Genomic DNA, 27,851 nt, shown 5'->3' on the forward strand with positions numbered 1-27,851 from the left:
ACAGAGGCATTTAGAATTCTATGCTTTTCACTAGCCTAGGGAAAATGAGATTATACAAAGCCCCAAAAACTGTAACTGAAAAATACTTCAGTACTAACATTGCTAATTAATAACTGACAAAGACCTGCATAAAACTTTTCACATTGTTTTGTCCATGGAAAAATACAAGTAAATACACCAAATATGTAGCCATCAAGCTGCCTGCTGGTACAGCACAGTCACTAATATACAACTACTGACAACATTCAACATGGACTCTGGAACAATCAACACAAAGTTCCAGCTGGCATAATCTGGCATAATCAGAGTGCTGTGTTGATCAAACTGAATTGAGGTTTAAAAATGTGAGGGAAAAGCCAAACTGCTAGTTTTCAAACACTTCCGTTTCTTTGCATATTTTAGGATGTGTTAGGTAGTCACTCAAACATGGAAATTAAATATGCAAAAAGCCTGAGCAGCAGAGCAGGTGCACACTGCTTTGACATACCAAGAGTCAAGCAGCTGGCTGCGGCTTAGGAGATATCTTGCTGAGGAATATATTTTGCTTTTATTTAGTTCAAAGACTGATAAGTCTGATCAACAGATGATGCAATTTCTATGTCTAACACAAAGTAGAACTAAATTAGAAAAATCAGAAGCCAAATTTGTGTTTTAACTTCACGTTTATGCTTCAAAGCATAATACAATCTGAAGATGACAGTGCTTATCTGACATACTTTTAATGTGTTGAGGGGATCACAGAAAAATAAATCAGGATATTGATTTTTCAAAATGTGTTTTAGATACTGTCTGCTCCTAATAACTTAGTTTCATGTGGCATTTTAGCTGCTGGAAAATAGCGTTCTGCTCTCCTATCCCTCTGCACCCCAGAGAACTCCACAAAGACAACAAGCAGTAAAAGACAACAAATTTTTCATGAGTCTGGATCAAAGCTTACATACTTTCACAATATCTTGGTACAGACTCCCCAGGGATATCTCTAGAAAGCCAAGACAAGCAATAAAACAGTTTTCCTAAGTCCCTGACAGTCAAGCACAGCAGCACTGGAGGAACAGAGAAAGCAGTAAATCAGGCTCAGTGGGTGAGGAGAAACACCTGAGCCAGTTTAACACAGCTATTGACATCCACCACTCTGCTTTCAGTGGCATGCAACAACATTTTTAAGAACCAGAGCTAGGGATGATGGCAAAATGCTGTCATATCAATTGGATTTTGGCAAGAGGTGTTCATACCTCTTTTGTTACAGTCTTAGCCCAAGGTTCTTGAGACCCTTTCTCAAAGCCTCTTTTATATTATGATTTTCAGCTTACCTACTGTTGTTTTAAAGAGTCAACATAGCTACACATTCCAGCCGAAGCTCTCATTGAGATCCTCATGCTTAACAACATAATTGACATGAAATCATTAATAGGAGGGATGAGAAAGCAGCTAGTATGTAATCACCAGCATTATCCACTGTCTTGCAACACTACCATGTGTGTAGGTGACCTGACACCACTAATACAACTTAGTAACGCTATTTTACCTTGTGCGGAGCCCAAAACTACACAACTGTGTGAAACCAGCAAGCAATGGAATACGTTTTTTTACTCAGCTATATGCATAAATAGAAGTAATACAAAGTACTGACAAATTTAAAAAGGGCTGGTCTACAGACAAAAAAGACCTTTTGGGTTTGTATGTGCTCTTTTCATAAATTGCATATCTAAATTTGCAGATTTGATCAAACATCCTGCCAGCTTTACAACAAGGTGATTTGGCAAGTACAGAACCTGAAAGCTGACAGCAGACAAAATCCCATTATCATTATTTGGCATTTTACTGCTCTACCGAGAAAACTCCTTTTGCATCTTCCTTGCCTCTCAGTAACATCCCATTTTATTCTGTGCCTGCAAACTACCAAACCCCATCATGTCTCTTCAGGACAGTCATCCTGGAAAAGAAAACATTCCTTTTCAGAGTATTTTTAAGGAAGGGGGAAAAAAAAAAAAAAAGAGAGAGAGAGAGAAACTGGATGACAGGCATGTTACTTACCAAGTTTTTTTACACTCCTACCTAAGGTCCAGCCAAAACCAGATCCTAATTTACTAGTGATTAGCAAATGGATGATACCTTTTCCTTCCCTTCCTCCTCCCCAGGATGCTATGTGACTAATTTTCTTTGTGCTTCCAGTCCTCCAACTAAGCAGCTATTCTATGCTAAGAGAACTGCACACACCTTGTATGCAACTCAAGCAGTAAGGTGACCTATATTTCCTGCTCTGTAGGAAAAGATGGAGTATAAAGTATAGTGCATAATGGATAACAAGTACAATATACCTACAGCATTTTTATCTCAACATAAGAAACAACAAAAACAATGATCAAGGATTGAGCAAGATTCCTGATAACATAGGAAATATGGGGCTTTATTTGGATAGGTAGACTAGCAACCAAATATCGATAAAATTTTTACCCTGCCTGTCCTTTTGATGAATAACCACTTTCTGCAAAAAGGCTGACTGACTTACTTACATAGGAAGGAAGAGAGAGCAAAACCCACGCAAACAAAACAAGGTAGTCACTGGAGAATGACCCTGTTGGGTCCAGTGTTCTTTATGACTACTCTAGTGAAACGCTCAAAACCTATATTCATGGTGGTACATTATACATTCACTGCAGTATGCTGCTTCACTGGAATTATTGTCATGCTTAAATTTAAGTGAGTGAGGGGGTGTCTGACTGATCTCTCACAGGCTGACATTCTACCTGCTCTCTGGGCCATTCTGCTTATATGCAGCCAGTCGTAATATATGTAGCTGTGTGGGTGAAGATTTTAACCATAGGCAGTATAGTCCTGAACAGAGCTATTGGCTCAGGCTCAGAGCCGCACTCATTGAAGTATACTGTTTTGGACAGCTTGAAGTACATATGGGGTGAGATTATATCTCAAGGCAAATTATGCCATGGACAGACTAGTGTATTAGATTAAGACCAGAGCACTTAGCATCTTGCAAATCTGAACTCTAGCTTTCATACATCTTGCTCCACAGCCACTCCAACTGTACATACCTCTAGACCTTACAGACGCAAAGCCTTCCTCAAAAGTCTTGAAGAGACGGAATTCATGATGCTCTTATCTTTCTCACTAGAAGTACTAATCACTCATTTAGCTGTAAACTACATTTTTAAAATTGCTACGTATCAAAAAATGTTCAATGCTCTTCTGTGCTATCAGAAATTGCATGTTGCACTGCCCTACGAGGAGCATTAAAACAGTGTATCTCTCACATTCAAGGAAAGCAGCAAGAAGGACGAGAAGCTTATGAGCTGTTCAACTAAAAAGTCACTATGATGTACCAGAACTAAAAACCCACTTGTGTAGTTTAGGGTAAATTTGAACTGTGGAAAAATCCATTACTACAAACAATTTCCCTAAACTAAGAAGGAGACAACATAATGGACACAAGGCAAGATTTCACAATTCAAAAAAAAAAAAAAAAAATTTTAATTATCAAAAGCTTTGAAATCATACAAGTAACCAAAAGAATTTGGAACCTGAAAGATTGCGTTAGTGAATCTCAGGAAAATTTAAGAATTGTTTTCTTTCAGTCAGCATTCTAACAAATCCAGTGTGTTTGTGAAGGATGTCAGCATCCATAATACCAAAAGAAAAGATCTGAAAAAATGATTCAGAACTAAAGTGTGCATGGAAAGAATTGAAACTATGGGTGAAAAAAATCACACCAAACACTTAACGTCATTTCTCAGTGTGGCTTTCGGGTTACTGTCCCATACATGCAGAAAACTGAGTAAAGCAGTTCAAAATTTACCTTATACCAAAGCCAGAAAATAACTGCACTTTTTCCCTCCACTGAAGTCCTCCATGAGGTCTCACTGGGAAAAGAGTGAAAGAAAAAAAGAACATACACAAAACGGATTTCTTTTTTTTTAATTATAGGAAGAGGGTGCTTTTTTCTATATTGATCTTCTGACTGTTCTTGTATTCTACACCAATTTAGAATCAGAATCTTAGCTATGCCAGAGTTGACTATAACAGATTTATCTTAAACTCATTGCTGAAATTCATAGGCACAGATGGGGCCTGAGATTTTAAAAGCAAAACAAAAGGTAAGTCTCTGCAAGTACAGAGGCTCCAGGACAGCCTTAGACTTCAGCCTACATGCCAAACATCCATAAAAGATACAGAAAAACTCTAAGGAAGTACTTTTAATCCTAACTTCATGTGACCTGCAGGTTAGAATATGGATTTAACTTTGTCATGAATTAACTTGACATGTGGCCAGAATCCTCATTCCTGAATGAAAAGAGCCCATTGTTCAGAGATGCCTGAATGAACTTCAAACCTCCCTTTGTGGTAAAAAAAAATATATGGAAAACCATGGACAAATCTTCTCCAGTATTTGACAGAAGGTGAGGGAAATAAGGTTCTCTGAAGAACCCGGAAAAAGAATTAGAGGTTACATCCCCAGAGAAAGAATTGCATCTCCAGCCATATACACAGGTTATCTTTGCAATGGAAACATACCTTGCATTCCTAGACCACTCTCAGAGCAAAAAGATGCCCTCCACTATAAATACACTGATGTAAGAGGAAACATAGTAGGATCTCTAATATATAGCCAGTTCTTTTCTTTCTTGAATCACTTTCATGCTTGTGCCACTCCAGTGACTAGACTCTATTCAACAGAATTACTCCAGATTAATGTCTGGGCAGATGAGCGTAGAATTAGACTTGTAGTATTTTAGGATCATCATATGGCTGGCAAAAGCTACTTCCAACTCATCCTCAGGTACATGAACATTCAGTTATGAAATTAGGTGGGTGATCAGTAATTTCAGAATTTCTTGGTTGGTTTACGGAATCCATTTAGGGGCTTCGTTCTCATTTCATAATTTTACCTAACAAATCTTCATGTTTCTCATGATTTCTTCTAACACAAGCAGAGCAGAGAAGCTGAGTTTGCATTAGGATAAAAATGTGAAATATCTGCCCAAAAGTTGATCTCCTAACGTCAACAAAATTTCTCTTCTTGTCCCTCTTCTCTCCGCCTCAGCTCCTGTGCAGAATTAAGGCTCTAAATTAAGCTGAAAGACTATAACCAACATGGGTAAGAAAAGGAAATAGCCAGATCATTCAAACTCAAAACTCAAACCAATTGTAAATGTCAGAAGGCACATGTTATCTAACCAGAAGATAGCTGTGGGCCAAAGAAAGGAAGACTACGATGGAATTATCAAATAAATTTTCATACCATAATGGTACAAATAAATGCCATCTGGCCACCCACCTCTCTAATTTTTGTGGAAGAAAAACATTTCCTTTCCTAATATTGTCCCCAGAAAGAACAGTGCTCATCTCTTTTAATGCTGAACTGCTTCTTTCATGTTCTTGGACAGTATTCAATATTTGTACAGACAAACACAGGATCCTTAATATTGGATTAAGGGATTATGGGCAGTGGGTTTTGCAGCCTTTTTCATTTTCTCACTCCTATCACATCAGTATTTACTGAGTTGAAGTGTGCTGGAGGCAAGTTCAATTTCCATCTCAGCTCAGGGGAGTGATTAAATTTAGCTGATGCTGAGAAATTCAGTGTGATGAACATAGCAAGACTCGACTGCCAAGCCTATGAGAAAGGATTAGTACCACAAGCAGGAGCTACCAAAACACCTGCAAAAAAGCTTACATACAGAAAAAGAGAAAGTAGGAAGGAAATGGAAATTTAATCTTTTTCTAAAACAGCAAAACCAAAACACTGTAAGCTCAGGACTTAAGCACATTAAATTCAACTGTTTATTTCAATACCAAAGAGCATTCTAATAGTACAATTTCAGCTTCATTAGAATAATCCTTAATTTAGAGAGAGTTTGGAATATAAATTGAGATTTGGATTTTGTGGCTAATATGCATCTTTTAACCGAACTGAAATGAAATCCTAAATGTGAGTTTGCAGAATTTACCTATTTCTGATAACAAGACATCGAATGGCTGCCTCCAGTTGGGACAACTATTCAAACATTTGCTTCTGGCAAACTGGAGTAACCTTTCCTATAACCTGAAACTTTCTCATAAACTCAAACAGCAGTCATCACTTCACTCAAGGAGATCAATGAACACTTCAAAATTTGTCCACAAATCAAGCACACCCAATGCCGGCTTGTGGATCACATTTATACACTGAATTCATACATATTCTGCCTATCTAATACACATTCATTCTCATCTACATAGATTACATAACTGTGCCAGATCCTTCTTCTTGGCCCTTCTTCAAATCCTTCTGCACATGTCTTCCTCTTTTCAGGGGTCTCTGGCGGTCTTTAGTAAGGGAGTACCCTTACTCCTTTTATCCACATATAGTCACATGTCACGTAAGGACAAATTAAGACCATTTTCTCCTGCTAACTCTCCTTTAAGTCATCCAAAAGGAGTATTTGTCCTTGATTAAACGGAAAAAGTTGATGGCCAAGATATTCTGTCCTGGGTTTACGTTAAATGTTAACCATAATTCTGTCATGCAATGCCTAAACAATACTTAATTACAAAGTTTACATTTACACTAATTAAACACAGGCAGTACCTCTTCATTCTTGGGAGAAGATGCAGACATTAACTATTTTGACTTGAGTAAAAACTAAGGAATGAAACAGGCCCAAAATGATCTAATCCCATTTTCATTAAATGGCAATTTTGAAAGCACTTCCATTTTGAATTAGGAAAAAAAAAAAAAAATCTTCTAATTAAGCTGAATTACTTATAACTGTGTCAGATCCAAGCATATCAATATCAACAAAAAAACCCCGTTGATCACAAATTGCACAGAACCATTTTTATTTAAAAGCAGCTAAGTTTAATAAATTATCATCCACAATATATGTGTGGCCTAATGTCTGCTTTAAAGAACGACGGCATACACAATTAATTTACCATTGGCACTGAGCACTTAGAAACCTTGGAGCTGATATATAGGTACTTTGGCTTTAGCAAGGTCTTTTGGATACTCCATATGCTCAGCTGTGCTATTCATCCCAACTCCTTTCACAAGTTGTAAGTGGTGAAGGCTACTACCTATCACTGCCATCCCATATACCTTGCACACTTAATGACTGGGACTTTATCAGTTTCCTGTGCCAAGTGGCTCATATCAAATTTGGGATTTTTTTGTCTAAAGATCATGTAACAATGATGACCAGCCATCTACACACCCAACAGCCACAGTGATTCATGGCTTGCAGCAGAAAACAAAATATCTCACCATACCAAGGAAAGTGGCAAGCTTCAGACAACAGCTGTTCTTCATGGGCAAGAGTGCACCGCTACAGGAAATCAGCACAGCTCTTGCCTGATAACTTATGCAAGCTTTTCTATACATATGAAATAATTCTTAAATATAGTTTTTACTAGTAAAACTGTACTATTGCTTGGCCCATCTGCCTAAAGCAGTATCATGATTTGGTTTTTCATTTGTTTATTTAAGAAACTTCATATGGTATGGGGAAAAACAGGTAGCAGAGAGTAGAGTTCCAGCCACTTCACCCTTCCAGATGGTCAATGCTAATATCGGCATGGGAATACAAAGGTCTGAGAGGCCTCCAAATATTGTAGCACCTTGTTTTTCCCCATTAATGTCCCCCTTGAGTTAAACTGTGTATATTATCATGACCCTAAATAGCATTGCCACATCACTGTTTTAATATGTCTAAGCAGCTTTGCATTAGTATAACTGTGCAGGCAATTGCTTAATTGCTTATCAAAATAGTTTTACTGATCCAAAATAGTTCCCAGTATTGTAAGTCAATGATTCAGTTTTATGACCTCTTAGATGATTGCCATGAGTAAGATTTCATGCTTACTTTGTGAGTTTTAGAAGAGAAAAAAAAGTTTTAAAGCTGAAAAGCAAAGTCTTGATTCTTTCCCTCAAAAGAAGAATAGTCAGTGGAGGTGCTTGGACACTGTTAGGGAACGTTGCTATTACATCCTCGGCAGGAAGACTACAAATCCAGGATCTGACAACCAAAAGACACTTCCTTCACCTTTGAAAGCCCAGCATGAGATTTATGCTCTTTTTTTACCACATAGGACGTGCAGAGTTGCACTCCTCCTTCTTGGCCTGAGCCCCTCCTAAAAGACCAATCACTGGAGCCAGTGGAACTGCATTCAGTGCAATACTAGCTTTTGTAATCTTTGATCCAATAAAATAATAATTAAAAAAAAAAATTAAATGCTTCTAATCACAGAAGTTTATCATGTCAAGGAATGGAAATTACATCTAACACATGGGTAACAATCTATTCTTCACATTAGGCTACAGTATCTCTGAACAATTAGACTTGAAGACACCTGAAACATTGACCATCTAACCTCCGAGTCAATTCTTGCGTTGTGATGATGTTCCACTCCCAAGATTAAAGTAATTTCATTTGAAATACTCAGACAAGTGACAGAAATTATAGATTTCAAATATAAAATCTCTTCCACAACAGAAGCTGAGTTTATTGGAATATTTATGCTCTAAGCCATACTAAAACTGCTCCTGCCATAATTACACAAGTGTGATGCAAGAAAAGCCCACACACTAACACAGATGCCAGTCACCACAGCAGCTGTTGCAAGGATGAATTCCTGCTCTCTACAAGTAAGACATGGGCTAGTGTTCACATTTGCTTGCATATTAGCAGCAAAAAATAATATATATATTTTTGATATATATATCAAATATACTCATAATCACAAGACACAAATACCTAATGACAGAAGGGAAAGAACTCCTTGACTTTGCACACAGCCATGTGAGAAATAATGCTTGTTCTTGTAGCTCCTCAAGAGCTACAGAGTTTTCTTAAGTGCTCCTATACAAAGTTCACAAATTAATCTTTAAAGAAATATTACTAACTTCTGCAACTCAGCTTGCTGAAAAACAAAATATTTAAATAGTGAATTAGTTACAAACACCCCCTCCCCAATCTTTCTCTCATTTTGTTTCTCACCCTTGTCTTATCAGATGGCATATAGATTATATGCCATAAATATGTAACTGTCAAGTCATTTGAGGAAATCTTATCTACTCTTTCTAGGAGGTTGATTGAACTGTCCACTGGTGAGGATTTATAGCAACAACATTTGTGACATCCAATCAGCTAGTGAGCAAATGCTGCCACTGGTGTACGTTATTTACAAGTTGTGGAAGGATTAAGCTCAAAACATTCATTTAGATCTGTTTTCAAGTTACAAAACTCATTCAGCCACACCAGAATCAGCCCACATTTTCAAATCTAGAACCAATCTTCTACACACTCCACCATGTTTAGAGATTCAAATCTATATAAATAAAGCACGAGATTTGCTGCCGTAGATACAACTCTTTCACATAAAGCAAATAGGCAGTGCCCAATGTTAGAGAAACACAAAAAAGTGAATACAATGAAGCCATGGGTAGACGGCATGGGCAAACATTCTCATTGGCTAAAAAATAAAAATAAAAAACTTAAAATAAACGCTGCTATACAATCCATAACAAGCCATTCTCTCAGGTAACTAATCCCTGTTACATTTATTGAGTGTATTAACTGAAAATTGAATACTCCAGACAAGCTGATTTGTGGCATTTGAATTTTGGGAGTCATACAATTTATTTACTATGCATTTGTTAAAGTATTTTTCATTCTATCCCCTAAAGGTATTAGCAAAAAAAAAAAATATTTCAAGAAAGAATTTAAAGGCCCTGCTTATAGATGAAATTAAAAACCTCTATCAGCACAAGTATTTGATAAATAGAAACTAATGAACTGTTACTTAACTTCATCGCAAGTGACAGAGGTCTAAAACAACAATGCTTTATTAAGATGATGTGTGCCCCAAGTCTTCTCGCAGGAAACTGGTGAATCACAGCAGATTCTCTGCCTTGCCAAATATATTCACAGAATTACATGAACACATCTGTTAAAAATACATGAATGGCATGAAGTCTCCTGCTGTTAATTCAGATTGATGACTTGTTAAACATAAATAAACGAGGCAGGAGGGAGGTTGTTAATTGTTGTTTACATTAGGATATATAAAATAATGGAGGGAAAGCAGTTGTAGCATTTAAAGGAAGGTTGAGGTACTGTTTGAACAGCAAAGTTTACACATTTCAGATGAAACACATGAAATAACTGTAAGAAAGCTAATGTTTCCCTTCCATTTTTTACTCTTGTGTGCCTACTGATTTAACAGATTTCAGTGCCTATATATAATATAGCACGCATGGTAGACCCTCTATTACTTCTGACAACAGAGAAATCATATTCTCCAATCATTGAGCAATAACTGCTTCTAAATCCTCTTCTCTTTAGTGCCTGTTTACAGAAACAAATGCATTACTAGATGAAACTCACACTCCTGAAAACACATTGCATCTAACTAGAGAAATGTTTTCCACAACTTTTAGCTCCTTTATACATTGCCCTCCCTTTGAATCTCAGAGCCAGAAAGAATCTAGCCAATGGGAACTAAAAAAGTATAAACCTGAAGTGAGAGAGTCAGATCAGGTCTTTTCTTTCATTTTTTTTTTTAAACTTAGCATGATTTTGCCTGTTAAATGTTGTACGCCTTTCTGGGCTAGGTCTCAGAAGCCTTCTAGAACAACATCAGCTTCTTGTCTTGTTACTGTTTATCCAGAAAGCTCTGATTCAGGAAATCCTTTTTAGGAACATAGCTATTGTTACTGCAACTCCAACCTCTTTCAAGAGTGGTACCTCTACAAGTGTAATGAATATTACCCTTAAGTGTTGAATTTTAGGCATGGTGTTTTCCTGGCATATTATTAGCCAAACCCATTTGCATTTCCTGAGAGCTAATCAACTTGTTGATTAGTAGAAGGTCCATCAGCTTGACAATTTAATCTTATCTGCTCATCTCAAAACACTCCTGTTCCTTCACTTTGGAATTAAAACAGGTAGAGGAAACTGGAAGGGAAGAAGATAGTAAGACAGCATCAAGAAATATCAAGAGACAGACACCACAATAGAGATTTTCAGCTAGCAAACCATATAATTTCACGGATTCTAATACAACTGTTCAGAACCAGTTGTGAAGACGCTTTTTTTGTATCCATTTCAAAAGTCAGTATTATGACTATTTCTTTTCCTATCACCATCTTTGTCCAAAATAAAAAATAAACATTCTTTATAGTTACAGATGTGGATTCACTTAAACACAAGACCTTCAAACAGTGACACATTTAGAAGTGGTTTTGCTAAAAAGTGCTCTTTTTGTCCCATAATTCAGGCAGTAACTCTGTATAATTAAACTGGAATGAGAACTGTTGCATTATCTGAATGACTTTTCTGTTAACACTGTACCAAAACATTAAAAATCTCAAAACAAGGCAAAAGCTAATTTGTGACTTTATTGCTCTCGCGGCGGGATGGGGGAGAGACTCAGTAGCTGAGTTCTCCCTAGCAGGAAATTCATTATTAATCTTTCATTCCTCTCCTCACCCACCCCAGGTGAATGTGTTAATTTATTCAGAGCTCATAGACCCTAAGTTATGAATTTTCAAAGTCACTGAAGGGCAAGTTCCACATTCAGGAGGAAGAGCTGCAATGAAAGATTGGTGGTAGGTAAATGAATTTATAGCACATGCTTAGAGGAAATGAACAGTATATCAGCTGCATATGCACAATACACTTATGTCTCCTGTGTCAGCTTCCAAAACAAACCTTCCACCACAACTAAAAAAGGGAACAGATAAGGCTTAGGCAAGAAATGCAACTTCTGGAAATGGTCCAGAATTTCAGAAATTACACTGTTTCCCAAAAGCGCCTAAAAAAATGCAGATGTTTGAGTTAAGTTTTGCTGTTACTGTTTCTTGATTCCTTTTACATTTGGATTTCTGTGTTTTCATAATACAGATTGAAACTCCGTAAGAATTTGAAGATTAAGAGATTTAAAAATCAACTAATACTTCTATTTAGAAACCTTTTTTTCTCCCCCATTTTTGTTGAGAATTTGTATTAAGCAAATGAAGAGAAAGGCAACAAAACATATGATTTAAAATGGGACTTGATTTTTTTGAGAGCAATCTCACAATAATCCAGTAGTTTTACTATCAGCTTAACTATTCAAAGTTAACTTTCTGATCACAAAACTGTTGAATATATACACAGAGTGAAAAGTTAAGAATACCTGGCAAGAATTGTTGAATTAACCATCCTACAGAGACCAATACAAGGTCTATACATCATTTAAATGAAGTTCAAACTCTGGATTATGTATTAAAAGAAGTTTTGAGTCAGAGCTACTCTCAGATCTCCGGATGAGGAAGTGTCTCTTTTCTAACAGCTACCACATTCACAGATCTGGTAACGAAACGAAAGGGATGCTATTTAATCTCCATAGAAAGAAGAATGTTAACAAGGTGTGTCTTCAGGCTCAAGGGAAGCAAATCCAAAGTCAAATTCTACATAATTAAGCCTGTTAGTTAGCTCAGAATTCCACAGCCATTGTTACTGAATACCAATAGCAAACTAGCTACACCTACTCACCCAAGTTTTTGATGTTTGTTTCAAAGCAGTAGCTCACAACACTGAGTAATATTTATTAAATCTCAACCTAAAATACCATGAGCTGTCAAGAAGAGTGGAAATGCAAAACAGGTAGGCCTATTAAGCCTGCTGAAATTTTTCCCGTTACAATTTATTTTCAGTCTGTAAATACACCACCTTTTAAGTAAGAAGCTTGGGTGCATTTTTTTGTTCTTTAAAACTTGAAGCATTTTTCTTACTGCTTTATACTTATTTGTATCTGTGCAAAAAGTAATTTATTTTTTTTTTATTGCATAAACTTAGTATGTCCTTCTGTGAAAAACCCACAATGCAGATTCATAACAGACAGAAGTCTGAGCCATAACTGTCTCACTGAGGTACAGGGAATTTCACTAATTAACTCCACAATGGAATTTGGCTTTCTGAATGAAATTACCGTCACTTCAGGAAGCAAACCACTATCTGATTAACAGATGGTGTTTGGACCTAGATTCTTTAAAGAGAAGTCTCCAGCTCTATCGTGAATTATTTTAATATCTTGACTTTCTGCTACCCATGTTTTCTTCTTACAGTTATTACTCTATCCTGGAAAACTAATGTTGGCTACAAAGTATTAGTTCTAATTGTTTTCATCTTTTTATTGACTGTATTAGAAATCACTCGTTGATTGTGCTCCAAGATCATGATTTTGCTTTATAAAAGATTGGAAAAAAAAACAACTTTGAATATTAAGCTAGGAAAAGGATAGTAGAATTTTGTAGTGTACTCAAGTGCCCTAAGACAGGCCCAGTTCCCTTATTCAAGATGCAGGGAATATGATTTGAATCTTAGCCTGAAGGGAGTAGAATTCAGGTCTCTCCCCTCCTGAGTTCTACCTGGGCTGGTATAAGGGGTGTATGTTCCCAGCAGCTGTTCTTTAGAAAACAAGTCCTACTTATTTCTTTGAACAGTGAAGGAAAAGGGGGGAAGTTGCTCTGTCCTTCAGTAGAAGATCTATAATCATGACCCCTTTCAGTGCTGAGAAGCGTGACTAAAGCCTGAAGACACTCATAATTTACAGCATATCATGACAGAATTTCCACATCATTCAGCTAAGCAATCCTTGCTCAATGCATGGAGTACCATGTCTGTTTCACTTCCAAACATTTTACACTATGTATATTAACTCTAAGCATCAAAGAGTTCTTATGCTCACTCCAGACAGCTAAAAGTAAAATGTTATAGCCCCTATATTTTACATACTTAAGGGCACCTTTTAAGAGTTCTTACAGTTTCTTGCATGGACATGACATTTTTCATATTTTGACATAGGAATACAAATAAATTTATGGTTTAATACGGATGCTTTGAACAATTTCTTAACATTGACTGCTAAAGAAGCAGTTTTCATCAACAAAATATAGAAGAGAGAAGCAAGTTTCAAACAGCAGGTGAGCAAGACATTGTTTACAATGGTTATATAAATATTTTGCAAGAAAAACACAAACTAATAGAATCTATTCTACCATCTAAATTCATAGTATATTTTCCATGGAAAACTTATTTATATGTAAAATAGGACAGAAATTGTTGCACCAAAAATCTAGTGATATTGCAAAGTTACTAATACAAAATATGGGCAAACGTATCTCCAAGACACTTCATAAGTACTCCTGTTTACTTCACCTAAATATAGCCTGTTGATTGCTGATGCAAATTTTTGCCTTGTTTTTGTCATGCTTCTCATAGATACAAAAAAAGACATGGAGACTAAGTGAAAATAGAAGCCCTATCCAAAACAATAGAGGAAAACAAAGAAGAAAATTGGTTTTCAAGTGCACGTTTGTTCCTAGAATAAGGTTGTTTACAGGAAGTTCTACATCTATGGAAAAAGAAAATGAGGCAAAGTTATCTGCAACAATGGAGGCAGAACCTAGATGTCGAGTTTACAATGAAAGGGTATTTGAACTTAGAGAAACTATTTCCAGAGAAAATGATTGATCTAACTGTATTTCATGAAATTACAATAATAAAGATGGATTTTTCTTTATGAAAATCAACACAAAGTGAGCTTCATAAGCTTGCTTCCCTATCACACTTTGAGTATTATTTCAAATGAAGAGTGCAATTGCATTATGAACTTAGTAGATACAAACTAAACACACTGTTTCCGAGCATACTGCTATCTTCAAAGAAGTCAATTATTACATACCACACAGTCAAAACAGCATAATATAGGACAACTTCCTTGGACATTCCTGGAAAAACATGGCCTGAAAAGTTGTATTTTTTAAAAGTGATATTCAGTAGCGTGGATTTTCTGACAGGACTGCAAGATAAAGATGGAGTTTTGAGCAGAATTTCATATTTATTAAGTCTAACACGGCAAGCTCCTCCTGTAAAGAATTTAAGCATGAACTTACATGTACAACTAATCCTAGCAAAATACTGAAACTTCTTCTGTATATCCTTAAGTTCCACAAAACCTCCTAGCCATTTCCAGAGCCCCCAGTGAAAACAATGCCACCTACATTTCCGAAGGAATTTCATTTTAGAGTATCTATTTTCTAAGTATCTTATAAACAGCAAAGAATATGCTCAGATAGTCCTTCTAATCATTTGAAGGGGCAAAATGTCAGGTCTTCTTCTTTATTTCCTCACGTTTTGTAAAATACTGCTGAATCATTATACCCTGTTTTACACTGCTGCTGCAGGCTAGAGAGTTTACCACAGTAGGGAAAAAAATTATCAAATCCACTCTCTCTACAATGAGAAGTGCTACAACGCACACAGCTAGGGAAAAGCAAAATACGAATTGACTAAAGTTTATAATCCTCTTGAAGTGATTGCACTTGCTCAGCTTCACATAAGAATAAAACCACTGCATATAAACATTGTAAATGAAATGCAGTATCTAATAAAAGGTTTTATCACTCTCAGATATACAGTAAAGGTTACAGATCTGGAAAGTGAAAAGCGAACCCCCCTTTTATTAACGATAATAAGTCATTGTTCCATTTTAACGGTCACAATCAAATATTAACATAAACAAAATCCCCAAGAATTTCTACACTGAACAAAACTTGCCCTCCCTTTCACCCCTCTGTCCCTCAAGAAAGGAGAGCTTTAGACTGACAGCAAGAAGAAACATGCCTGTTAAGATTTTATGAGCCTGCAACAGAGGAGGGTACTTGAAGCTTATTTCACCACACTACTGCCAGCTGGTAACACTGCTGCAGCAATCAAAGATCCTAAACTGCAACAGCCAGTTTTTCCTCGGCTGCAACACCACAGCCATCAGAATCTACACAGCTCTGAGGAACAAATTCCTATATCTTCAACATGAGCCACTGAAACAGATTCGGTTGATGAGAATAGTATAGAAACACACAATTGTGTATAGTTAGACCTCTTAAAGAGAAGTCACTGTCCCACACAGTCATTCAGATTTCTCTGCATGAGTCAACAAAAACACGTAACAGAGGCCGAGCTGGCCCTACATAGGATCCAAACCAGGCCCACTTGAACTCTGTCACAGCTGTAATGTGCCAGCATGGATCACCACCGCTCTTCATCTCACCCTAGCGAGTATCACATCACACAGCCTCCGAAATCTGCCACTGCAACAGACTTGTAGGAAAAGGACATTTCTGAGCACCAGCATGAAGTGCCTAGGCTGACACGAGGTAAATCCAGCATGTATTTAAAAGATGCATAACTGCCACACCCTCTTTGCCAGAAAAATAAGCTTTGTCCTCATAAATAGCACTCTGATGGTACTGACAGGTACCAACATCAATGAAAATTATAATAAATTATAGAGATACAGCACCCAAAAAGCAGTAATCATGCCCACTGCAATTTTTAGTCAGTCACACAGTGCCCAAAACCAGAGAAACACCATCACCTTCAGTAACAGAAATCATAATCATAAAGACATGACATTCCAGTATCTGAAAAACGATCAGCTTCAATTTCCTGCACTTCTCCTAACAAAGATCCTCACCATGTCACTGTAACAACATAGTTTGAACAAAAGCTTTGTTTATAACACAGAGTTAGCACTCAGATTACCAGGTGATATAAAATTTTTTACACCCTTGACATTTTGCTGGTCCACACCAGCTGCCACTACACAGTTATAGTTAAATTTCTACTGAACATTATCCTGTAACTCACAGTGAATTCGGAACTTAGAGAATGTAAAGTACAGAATTCACACGTCAGGATGCAAACTCACGCTCAGCCTTAACCACAGTAACTCTCCACTATAAGTCAGGCCTAAAATCAGTTCATCTCTCAGCACATAACCTGGCCTATGACGAAAAATTACAACAAAACAACAAAGGACCTAATCTTACTTCTACTGAAGTCAGTAGCAAAACTCCCACTGACTTCAATAAGAGCAAAAGCCAGCACTAGATCTCCAAAAATGATTATTGTTCTCTTCAGACCACCATATGCACTTCCTATCAGCCCGCTGCAGAAGGATGACGATCTCTCAGCTTTCCAATAGTATCACCTCATAGAAAAGCATCGCATACTGCCAGCACTGTTCTAACGTCTATGACCACCCGAGGAAAACATTTTTACTTCAGCATATAACACAAAGAAGCAAAAAGAATCAAGCCCTATGGAAGAAGAAAGAGACACACCAGCAGTAATCACTCAGTGATAACCTTGTAACTAACCAAAAAAAGCCACTTCCGTATTTTAAGGAGATCTTGTATAAGCCACTATTTGTCTCTGCACAATAAACACTAAGATTCACAGAATAGTATTTGTTTCTATATACACAAGCCCTTATTTAGATATTTAGCAGGAAATTGCTATTAGAAGTGACATAAAAAGAAGAATTTCAATCAAATGGAAAACTACATTCTGAAAGGGATGCAGAAACACATTTTGATCCTCTCTGGGTTACAAAAAAAAAAAAAAAAAAAAAAAGAGGTAAAAGAGAAAACTCAGTTACACAATTAAAACCACAGGGGAATGATCACCCCCCTACTCCTGCTGACAACTCTATTCCTGATACAGGCCAGGATGCCATTGGCCTTCTTGGCCACCTGAGTACACTGCTGGCTCCTGTTCAGCCAGCCTCCCTCTCAAGTGAGCTGACAGCACACCTGGCAGCCGCTTGCCGGAACAAGCTTCGCACAGAGAGCAATAGCACCTGATTCCTAGAGCACAGGCTGGAATCCAGCTAAAGTTGCCTTGCCTGCTACACAGTAAAGAGCAGCTTCACTTCAGTAGTTACAGCTGCTACTTACTAGTCTGGCGATGAGGCCTTCTAGGAAGACACACATGGGACCTGAGTCTGGGCTTTCCAATTCAATAGTTTTTTGCGCAGAAATTAACAGAGCACAGAAGGATTACCACTTGAAATGGGAAACTCCATTCAGGTTGCCTGTCATTCCCTTCCCAGTGCAAGCACGTTCAAAATTCACAATAAAACTGTAAAGAAATGCAACAGATGTCCAGTTCTACATGCAACATTTTATACCATCTTTGGATCTCCACTTGGTAATCAGCAACATGCAAGAGTTCAATTTGAAAAAAAGGGCTACTGAAAAGCAAACTCAAATCCATAGGACAAGAGACCATTGCTACCTGGACACAGCAGAGGCAATAGAAACCATTAACATGTCGCCTATGGAAAGAGAAACATTAAGATTTTAGTTACTGCTCAGCTAATCAACCCATGCTGCTGACAGCCTTCATCAGAGTAAGATTGTGCAGCAATATTGTATATATCCATTTCCTACTTTTCTGTATCAAGAAGAGATCATCACAGCATCTTGCTGAAACATCCTTCCGCACTGAGGTACTCTTTTCCCTGAGCCGTTGTACATTTTACATGTGTCCTAACTTATATAATTGCAATATAGTTGCCCCTGGTGTTCTCTTTCATTGCTGAACAAGACTGAATAGATAAAGCAGTTGCCCTTTCTTGAGCAGCTGCTTCACAAAACATCACAGGTAGAAAGATAATTCTATACATTTTTATAGAAGTTAATTACTAAACAAATCAAGTTATTCCTCCAAATATGAAATATGGATATCAAATAAAAAGGAATTCACAAGTAATTTGCAAGTACTGTACCGCCCTCTGCAGTCAAAGTGTAAGTTCTGCAAACACATCTGCGAAATGAACTTGTGCACATTCCTTGCAAAGATCAGTAGGTCAATAACAAAACCTCTACAAGTCAAAACCCAGCAGAAGTAACATTTTTATGATATTGTCTTACTTGTTGGAATCATAGGAACGCAATACAGAAACTTTTTGATTCTCCATATAAATGCTCTGCCTAGCAAAGGATGTGGAAATGCACGGCTTGCTGCTGTTTCAGAATAGGCCAGATTCCTCAACGATACTTTTGGCATTTACTCTCTTGGAACTTGACAGAAATTTGCAATGCCTCACCTAAGATTTTTTTCTGGTTACTCCTAAAAACTATCCAAAATAAACCACATTTTTTAAAAGTTACTTTAAGTGATCCATCAATGACAGAGAAGTATGTTTTACAGTTCAGGTATTGCACTACTTTATTTAACAGAACTTAAAACCTTAAGAGGGCATTTTGCTGAGATTTGTATGGCACCAACCTCTTCAGATGGATACCCTAATACAATATTATTTTCCCTGTTGAATTGTTAAGAGAATACTTGATAGTTACCCTTGACAGGGCCAGGTATAGATATTCGCTAAAATGCAACTCTTTTTTAAAAAACGAACAAACAAACAAACAAACTCATTTGCTCCATATATTTGTTTCAGAACATCCTTGTTGGGTACTACGTATGTGTTTAACTTCAAACAGTAAAAGCTCTACACTGACTTAATTATGAGCAATTAAGGAGGCAATTCACATGAGCAAATTTTAGAGACATGATGAGGGCTCGGGATATTACCATAACTTCGAGTATCTGTTCAAGTAGATAGCACTGCAGCACATCATACCTGATGAGACTACAAAAGCATACAGCACTGTGCTACTACATTTCTATAAAACAAATATCAAATAACCAAATTAATAGAAGTTAGCAGGTTCTTCCTCTGTAATGTGATATTTGCCCCTCACATTTTAGTGTTTGAATACTGTTGCAAACAGAAGTTACTCACATTATAGCCCGCTGTCTCCTTAACACTGACAGCATCATATGACAAAACTGTTTTCTTTCAGAACACTTTCATTCCAACTTAATTTACATCTGCTTTTTTCCTTGGATCTGTGAACACAATTTTTTGAAAAAGTAATTATGAAATTTTCACAACATTTTTCTCCTTCTAAAAGGGAAAAACGTTGCACCTTGTGGCAATGGCATAATGTACCCCGACTAAAGTGCAGAAGATTAAACTGAGTAGATTTTCTACCGCATGCAATGAAAGCAGTGAAGGCAAATGAATGTCATTTATTTATTTTTACATCAAAGATAAGCTTTTGAAGATTCATTCTTCTGCTCTCAGCAGAGATCTAAAAGATTCTTGTACCACAAACGTTTAAGAATACTAACAGCACTTCAAGGCTTGGGGGTCATGATGAAAGCAAACAAGTAGGGCTTGAAAACGCCTCTAAAGCAAGCGGTAACAGCTCGGGCAGCTTGCTGGGGTTTCCCGCGCAGCAAACGCTCCGCATCCGTCGGGCTGAGGGAAGCCAGCCCCGCAGGACGTTCCCCTGGGGCCCGCCCAAACCGACAGCCCCCTCAGGGAGCCGCTGCGTCCCCCGCCCGGCGCTGAGGACAGCTGCCGGGGACGGCGGCCCCCCTCAGACACCGGCTCGCTCTCCCAGCCAGCGGCGGCTCCTCAGCGCCCGGCGACGCAAGCGGGACACAGCCCTGCCCGCCGGGCGGCGGGAGGCGCCGGCTGCGGCAGCGCCGACGGCCGCCCCGCCCGCGACGGGCTCCGCTTCGCCTCCAACGGTTTCAACGCCCGGCCCCGGCGTGAGCGGCTCCACCAACGGCGTCACGGCCTCCCTCAGCCCCGCTGTGCCGCCGACCGCTCCCCCAAGGGCCTGGCTGCAGAGAGACACGCCGCCGCCCCGTCCCGAACGGGGGGAGCAAGCAGGTGGCACCGCCGAGTCCCGACAGAAAACCCGCCTGCGGGCCCAGCTCTCCCGGCACCGCCCCACCAGGCGCCTCAGGCAGCGGCGGCCGGTTTACCGCGGCGACGCTCCGCCCCGCGGGCGGCCGCCGTTGCTACGCGACGAGCGCCGCCGAGGGCGGCTGAGGGGCAGCTCGGCGCCCGCCCCAGGCTGTCCCGCGGGAAGGCCCAGAGCGAGGCCTCGGGGAGCACTCGTGGCCCGGAGGCAGCCCCGACCGGCCCGAGCCCTACGCTTCGCACCCGACCCAGCGCGGGCCCGGGCAGCCGCCTCTTGAGGGCTTTGAGCCTGAACGAGACCCCCACCAGCCTCGGCAGTCGGAACCGGGACCAGCTTCCTATGAACGGCAAGGGGTAAGGCCAGGGTCTGATCAGTCACCAGCACCCCACCAAGACTCCTCCCAAGCACAGAACTAAAAAGGAGGTGTCGGCCAGACGGATGCACCAGGACAAGCAACGTATCAACCACAGACCCCAGTTCAGCACCTCTGTCATCCACGGGGAGCAGAATAAGCCTCTTACAAGCTACAGGTCCCAGAAATAAACATCAGCCAGAGATACCCCCTGGGACAAGCCTCTCATCAGGCACAGGAGGCAAGGCAAAGCATGTATCAGTCATATGCACCAGGATTAGACCCTTACCAAGCACAGGAACCAGAAAGTGCCAGTCAGACCCATGCGGTAGGACGAGATCCCTATCAAGCCTATGAACATGGGCATGGCCCCTATCAGCCACACGAACCAGGTTACGGTCTTTATCAGCCAGGATTCAGTCCGTATGATGACCAGTTACCCGACCCCAAATCCCGAATGCTGGCAATTCAGAATGCAAAAGCCTATTTACTGAAGAGCAGCACAACATCTGGCCTGAACTTGTAAGTCTGAAAACGGGGCACAATTGAAAAGGATAGGAAGTATGAGTGGAGAGAAAAGTAGTGTTGGTAAAAGGGCAAAGGGTTATGTTAAGAAGGGGAGGGATACCAGGAAAGTATGTATAGAACGGGAGAATACGTTATAAATGCAATAGTTCATCGCTATGTGATACTTGTGTGTGTCCAACGTCTTTCAGAATTCCTAAGGGAATTCATAGATTTCAAAGGGAAATCGATTTGATTAAGAGCAAGTTTAAATTCAGCTTCAGCTCCTGAGGCAGGTGCGGTGTATAGCGAAAATGGAATATGGGACTACTCCTAAGTATATTATAACCAGGCTGGTTGCAAGTCTAATTTCCCATAATGCTGCATGATCCCCTTTTATCTAACTATTGCAACTATTTCCCCAAAGCTCCAGGTGATTAGCTTCTACTTTTGATATTAAAAAACATAATATTCTAAGAATTTTGTATAGTAAGCCAATAATATTTACATTTATATGACAGATATGATCATCTTGCTAATATGCTAACAAAGATCCTGGATGAACAGCCCACAAATGCAGTAGACATAATTGAGAACATCAGCAAGGATGTGAAGTGGGCTCAGTTTCAGAAAAAAATGGACACTCTTCGAGATGAACATGAGATTCTTCCAACATTTGAAGCTGCAGAACAGCGTAAAGCTTTGTTCCTCAAGGCAAACGGAGAAGGAGATGAAGAACTAGAAGAAGACATAGTGAGTTATTATCAAAGAAAAACAGTTATCATATATACCAGGGAATAGGTGGAGGATGGCAGGAAGGGAAAGGAGGAAGGCAGAAAGTTGTGGTCTCCTTCACAGTATGTATATATATATATATATATCTATCTCATGATCATATAAATAATTGCAGCCACAGTACCATGTACCCCCTTCATAGCTGAGTGGCTCCTATGTCTAGTTGTGAAGAAGAAAACCCATCTGGTTACTTAGTTGAGAGTTTTTCTTGTAGTAAATCTTATATCCTGAGCCTTTAAAATCATAGATGTTCTAGAGATGATGGATCAGAAAGTAAAGTTTACAGTATCTCCCATATGCCATTTCAGCATGGAATATTGCATCCAGATTTCTTTCTTTTATCTAAAAGTGACATTTTTTTTACCTAAAGTGACCATAATTCTAGATACCAGTTTGAGAATATTGTGCACAGCTGCTACTGTAAAATAGCGAATGGAGATTTTTGTAACCCTTCCAGCTCTAGCTGTGCTTCCAGTCTGTCCTTCTCCAACTAAAAAAAACAGTATGGTTATAATGAAGAACGATTAGAATTGAAAAGTCACTTCTTAAAACAGGATTTTCCAGTATTCATCTGCTTATATGCAGCAGCATTTGTACCCCAAGAAAAATTAAGAGAAGTCTTAAAATAACCAAGGGAAACTAATCACCAAGATGTTGATTTTCCTATGAAGTTACCAGTATATATTCAAATGAATTGCCATTGCAGAATACAAATACTAACAGAAGAGAGTCTTTCCTCTTTTCCATGGCCTGTTATTTTACAGTAACAGAATACGATGGTAAAAATGGAAAAAAGTTGGGTATTCTGAATTTTTCATATGCCTGTCTATCTTGCTTTGATATAAGAAATGTGGAAGGGCCAAAGAAATTCCATGTGAAACTAGCACTACTTCTTCCAAATTCCCTACCCTACAACTTCTAATATTTTTTCTGTGTGATATAATCACCTACCCCCATGAAATGAGGAGGGTGATAAAGCAAATGGAAATACTTCACGAAATAATTATTGGCCTATTTCTGCTTCCACTGAAGCCAGCTGGAGCCTTAGTATGGACTTCGGTAAGAGCAGGGCCCAGTATTTTTAAAAATGTGGGGAACTTTATGCCAAGGTTCTCAAAAGAACAAGATTCACTCCTGCAAAGTGTTGCTGGTCTGGTGTCTAAATATATAAAATGTGTATTATATTTACCCCAAATTAAGGCGTGCCACAAACACAAGGCAGCACACTGACAGTGTTTGCAGGCATCAAGGCCTCTTACACAGCTGACATGCCCTAGCACTGAAGTCCTTTGTAGGACTGTGTGACTTTCCCTATTTTTGCAGTAATTAGGAGTTTGAATTTTGAAATCCTGTATTCTAAAAGCTGCAGTTCATCTGTGTTCTCTTCTTTACCCTTAAAATGGTATTTTTAATTTTTCTAATGATAGTGGAAGATGTACTGAATGAATGTCTGCAAAGCACTTTGAGAGAATGAGTAGCACAAAAGAAAGTGAAGTATAACGTTCAGTGGGTAACACGTTTAATTTTTCAAGTAGATAATTGTACTATTCTTCAGCTCTAACTCCGGATCTTCTTTCCCAGGGAGAGACTCCTCTACCTAATGTGATGGAAACAGCCTTTTATTTTGAACAGGCTGGAATTGGCTTGAGCAAAGATGAATCCTATCACATATTCCTTGCCCTTAAAAAACTAATTAGTGTTCAGCCAATCCAGACCTGTCGCTTCTGGGGCAAAATTTTGGGCCTGGAGATGAACTATATTATAGCTGAAGTACAGTTCCATGAGGGGGAAGAGGAGGAGGAAGCAGAAGAGGAAGACATTATTGAGGAAGGAGGGAAAGGGATGGGTGAAGTTGAAGACGAAGATGAGGAGAAAGAAAAAGAAGACAAACCACCAAAGTCCACCTATGAGCCCCCACCTGTCATCCCAAAGGAAGAAAATGGGACTGGGGCTAATAAATATGTCTACTTTGTCTGTAATGAGCCAGGCAAGCCCTGGGTGAAGTTGCCTCCGGTGACGCCAGCCCAGATTGTCTGTGCCAGGAAAATCAAGAAGTTCTTCACTGGTAGGCTGGATGCCCCTGTTGTGAGCTTTCCTCCTTTCCCTGGAAATGAGGCCAACTACCTGCGTGCACAGATAGCTCGGATCTCGGCAGGAACCCAGATCTCTCCCATTGGATTTTACCAGTTTGCAGAGGAGGAAGGAGACGAAGAAGAGGAGGGGGGCGGAGGAAGAGATACCTACGAAGAAAACCCTGATTTTCAGCCTCTTTCTGTGGCTGAAATGGTGGATTCTCTCTCCACATGGGTACACCACGTACAGAGCATTCTAGAGCAGGTATGTTCCGGCAGAGCTCACGCCGACCTCGGATACCGTTCACACTGGGGTACTTGTAGGGTTTCAGAATGTAAATGACAGTCCTCACCTGCACTTTTGAGCTATTGACCAGAAATGGTATTGGACTGCAATATTTTTCTACAGAAAATATATTTGATATAATATATAATATATAATACATAAATATGTTACACATAGTTACATATATTTTATATATATATATATATTTAGAGACTTTCTAGGTTTAGTACATTTTTCAATGGTGTGTTCTTGAGATCGAAACCTATCTTTAGATAACAGTATGGTGTTAGGACATTGATTTTGAAGTCCTTATTTGACAAAAATGTTTTAAATTCTCTTCTCTTGGGTAGGATGCTAACATGCAGATAGCTTATGATCATACCCTAAATGGAACTTATTTGTTTTCTTCTGGTTTGTTTTTTGTTGCTTACTTTCTGCTGTAAAACATGCAAATGAGAAAGGTTAAAGGCTTGTGATACCAGGCTAGCGCTGCAAAGAGGTATTACTAATTTGATGATCATTGCTGGATGACTTGCTGGCCAGTCTACCAATTCAAGAATGACAGTGTAAAATAACAGCAAATGGTAGGAAATAAGGTTTAAAATTATTACCAGCAAAACAATAGTTGTAAAAATAAAATCTACATGCATTAGAATCTTAAGAACATTTTGTTATGTTCTTCTGACTAGTGGCAAAGTAACAAGGCAGACTTTAAGAGGAAAGGGCAAAGCCCGTAAATTAAGCCTCTTAGATTGCAGTAACTGCTAATCTGGCAAGGATATAAACCAAACTGGCAAGGAACTGGAGACTACAGAACAATAAAAAGCTTTTGCCAGAGGTGTAAGGTTATCCTGAAACAGTCAGCAGGGATGAGGGAGGAATGAGGGATATAGGGAACGCTCCGCCAAAAGGATACAATATTCTGCCACCAACACACCAGTTATGGGATATATATTTTTCTTTTCTCCCCCCGCCCCCCCTTAACTGTGTGTGCATGTGCCTGAGCCAATTGGTTTAACTGGCTTGCACGCTTTCAGTGATCGTTATATGTGGTTATTATTTTTCCATATCAATTACAGGGTCGCTGTGTTTGGCTTAATCCTTTTCAAAAATCAGAGGAAGAAGAGGAGGAGGAGAAAGCAGAGGAGCCAGATGAACTACAGCAAGAAATAGGACCACCTCTTCTCACTCCAGTTTCTGAAGATGAAGGTATTCTTCATGGAATGTGAAGGCTTCCGCTAGGAATGTTGGCATTTAGGTAGTAAATATCTGAAGTTAGAGGACTCTGATGCTTCATGGAGCAATATAGTTTGCCCCTGTAGAATAAGGCTTTTACAAAATTGATCAAAAGCAAAATGGTTAACACTATTGACACTGAAACTGAAATAATTTGGTTTACTCGTAAACAATCATGTTGAGAATAAAAGGAAAAAACACCTCAGACTTGTCAGGCTACTGCGAGTTCGAGACAGCTGACGACATATAATACATTCAGCTGGTTTTCCATCACCTTTTTAGGCAAAACCAAGGTGTATGCACGTGTAAATAAATAAATATATATACATACATACATGCATAGATATACAAATAAGAATTTAGACCCTGTAGCATATTGCTGCAGCAAATCATGGGAATATGGGGACCTGAATATTAGATTACATCAACATAAAATTATTTTCCTACTCTCCATTCTTTGATCAAGGTGAAATATAACTACATAATTTATCCATAGGTGATAAAAAGTCCTCAACAAAAGAAACAGCGGTGCGTACCGCTGTATTTCAGGAGCAGGATCGTTTCTGGGTGTGGCTCCATTAGCATTCCTGGGCTATCCACCCGTACCTCCAAACCACCCGTCTGCATAGAGCGCCTACATTTATTGTTTCTGACTTCCGTCCCTTCTAACCCGCAGCTCAACGCAACCATTACTTGAATTCTGTGGATGTCTTGTAGCTCAGCCATAGTATTTTGTAGAGGCTCAAAAGTCAATTTATTCATAGACTCTGTGTGTTTGGCTGCTTCCAGGAATTCAAGACATCCCTGCCTGGACAGCTCAGCTGTCTACAGACCTGATCCCGCAATACGCCGTGGCAGTCCTCCAGTCTAACCGATGGCCCGGGGCATACGCCTTTGCATCTGGCAGGTAGGTGAGCAGCTGTGGACAGGGTTACAGCACAGACTGTATATGCTAAACGCAGATACCTGTCTGATGAAGTCAATGTTGCTTTGTTATTAATTCATTGACTGAATTCTAACTATTCCCGAGACTGATGGAGAAGGCCAGTTAAATGTGCACAGCAACGGTAAGTATGTATTTAAGACCGAAAATGAGTAATCATTGGAAAAGCTAGTATGATGATAATGGCTGTAAACGTCCAGTTAGTATTTGGGCACAGCCCTTGATTTAAAACATCTGCAGCTTTTACGAAACAGCCACAACCTGTGGTTCTAATGTTCATTCGTTTCCACCACACATGGTACAGGCATTACCTCTACCTGCTTTTAAATGGGCCCTGGAGTTGGTGTCAGAAACAGTGCTGGGTTACCCGTGTGAGGTTGGAGTCGTATGGCAACACAGTGCAGTGACAGAGGACAGCCTCCATCATTTTAGCATCTGGGGATTTTTAAGTGGAAGATAATTAATGAACAGTTACAGCAGTTAAAAAGAGGGGTGGTCTTTTAAATACTTCTGTTACCGGATGTCTGCACCACAGTGGCTCTTTGCACCGCAAAGTGAGGAAGCCTGACAATATGTGCACTGACGTTTTGTCAGGGGGAGAGTGTGTGATCTTTCACTTTTCTTTCTCAGGAAATTTGATAACATCTACTTTGGCTGGGGTCACAAATACAGCCCAGAGAACCACGCTCCCGCCCTGCCTCCGCCAGTGCAAGCAGAATACCCCAGCGGGCCTGAAATCACAGAGACACGAGACCCCACCCTGGAAGAGGAACTGGCTTTCCAGGCTGCGAGGGAAGAAGCCTTAGCTGCAGCTGAGGAAGAGGAAGATGAGGAAGATGTTGAGGATGATGAAGAGGAGGATGATGGAGAGGAGGATGATGATTAAAATACGGGGGAAAACATTATTTTAAAAGTTTAAACATGAATAGTATTTTCATAAATTAGTCATTAACTCGTTGACCTTAAATGAAAGGCACTTGGAGCGTGCCCCTTGATTACTGTAGGCTCCCCTCTGCAGCTCCCTTCCTTCCCCTCCTTCCCGCCCCCCGGGCCGC

The 27,851-nt window shown here is 39.3% G+C and overlaps 1 protein-coding gene across 1 annotated transcript; it reads left to right on the plus strand.

Moving 5' to 3' along the window:
- Positions 1-4,076: 4,076 nt before the first annotated feature.
- LOC104340702 (radial spoke head protein 4 homolog A) lies at positions 4,077-27,682 on the plus strand. Its single transcript, XM_086464794.1, has 8 exons — positions 4,077-4,109; positions 20,165-20,184; positions 21,336-21,482; positions 21,986-22,217; positions 23,841-24,596; positions 25,697-25,826; positions 26,643-26,760; positions 27,427-27,682. The coding sequence occupies exons 1-8, from the start codon at positions 4,077-4,079 to the stop codon at positions 27,680-27,682; spliced, it is 1,692 nt and encodes a 563-aa protein (XP_086320920.1).
- Positions 27,683-27,851: the final 169 nt, after the last annotated feature.

Source organism: Leptosomus discolor, chromosome 4, assembly GCF_034619465.1.
Source record: "Leptosomus discolor isolate bLepDis1 chromosome 4, bLepDis1.hap2, whole genome shotgun sequence".
NCBI lineage: Eukaryota > Metazoa > Chordata > Aves > Leptosomiformes > Leptosomidae > Leptosomus > Leptosomus discolor.

What these genes read in the sequence shown, in the direction of transcription:
- LOC104340702 (XM_086464794.1), top strand. Translation starts at nt 4,077, where the DNA reads ATGGGGCCTGAGATTTTAAAAGCAAAACAAAAG. An exon ending in CCAGCCCCGCAGGACGTTCC is followed by an intron (nt 20,185 to 21,335) that starts CCTGGGGCCCGC and finishes GCATGGCCCCTA; the next exon opens with TCAGCCACACGAACCAGGTT. An exon ending in TCCAGTTTCTGAAGATGAAG is followed by an intron (nt 25,827 to 26,642) that starts GTATTCTTCATG and finishes GGCTGCTTCCAG; the next exon opens with GAATTCAAGACATCCCTGCC.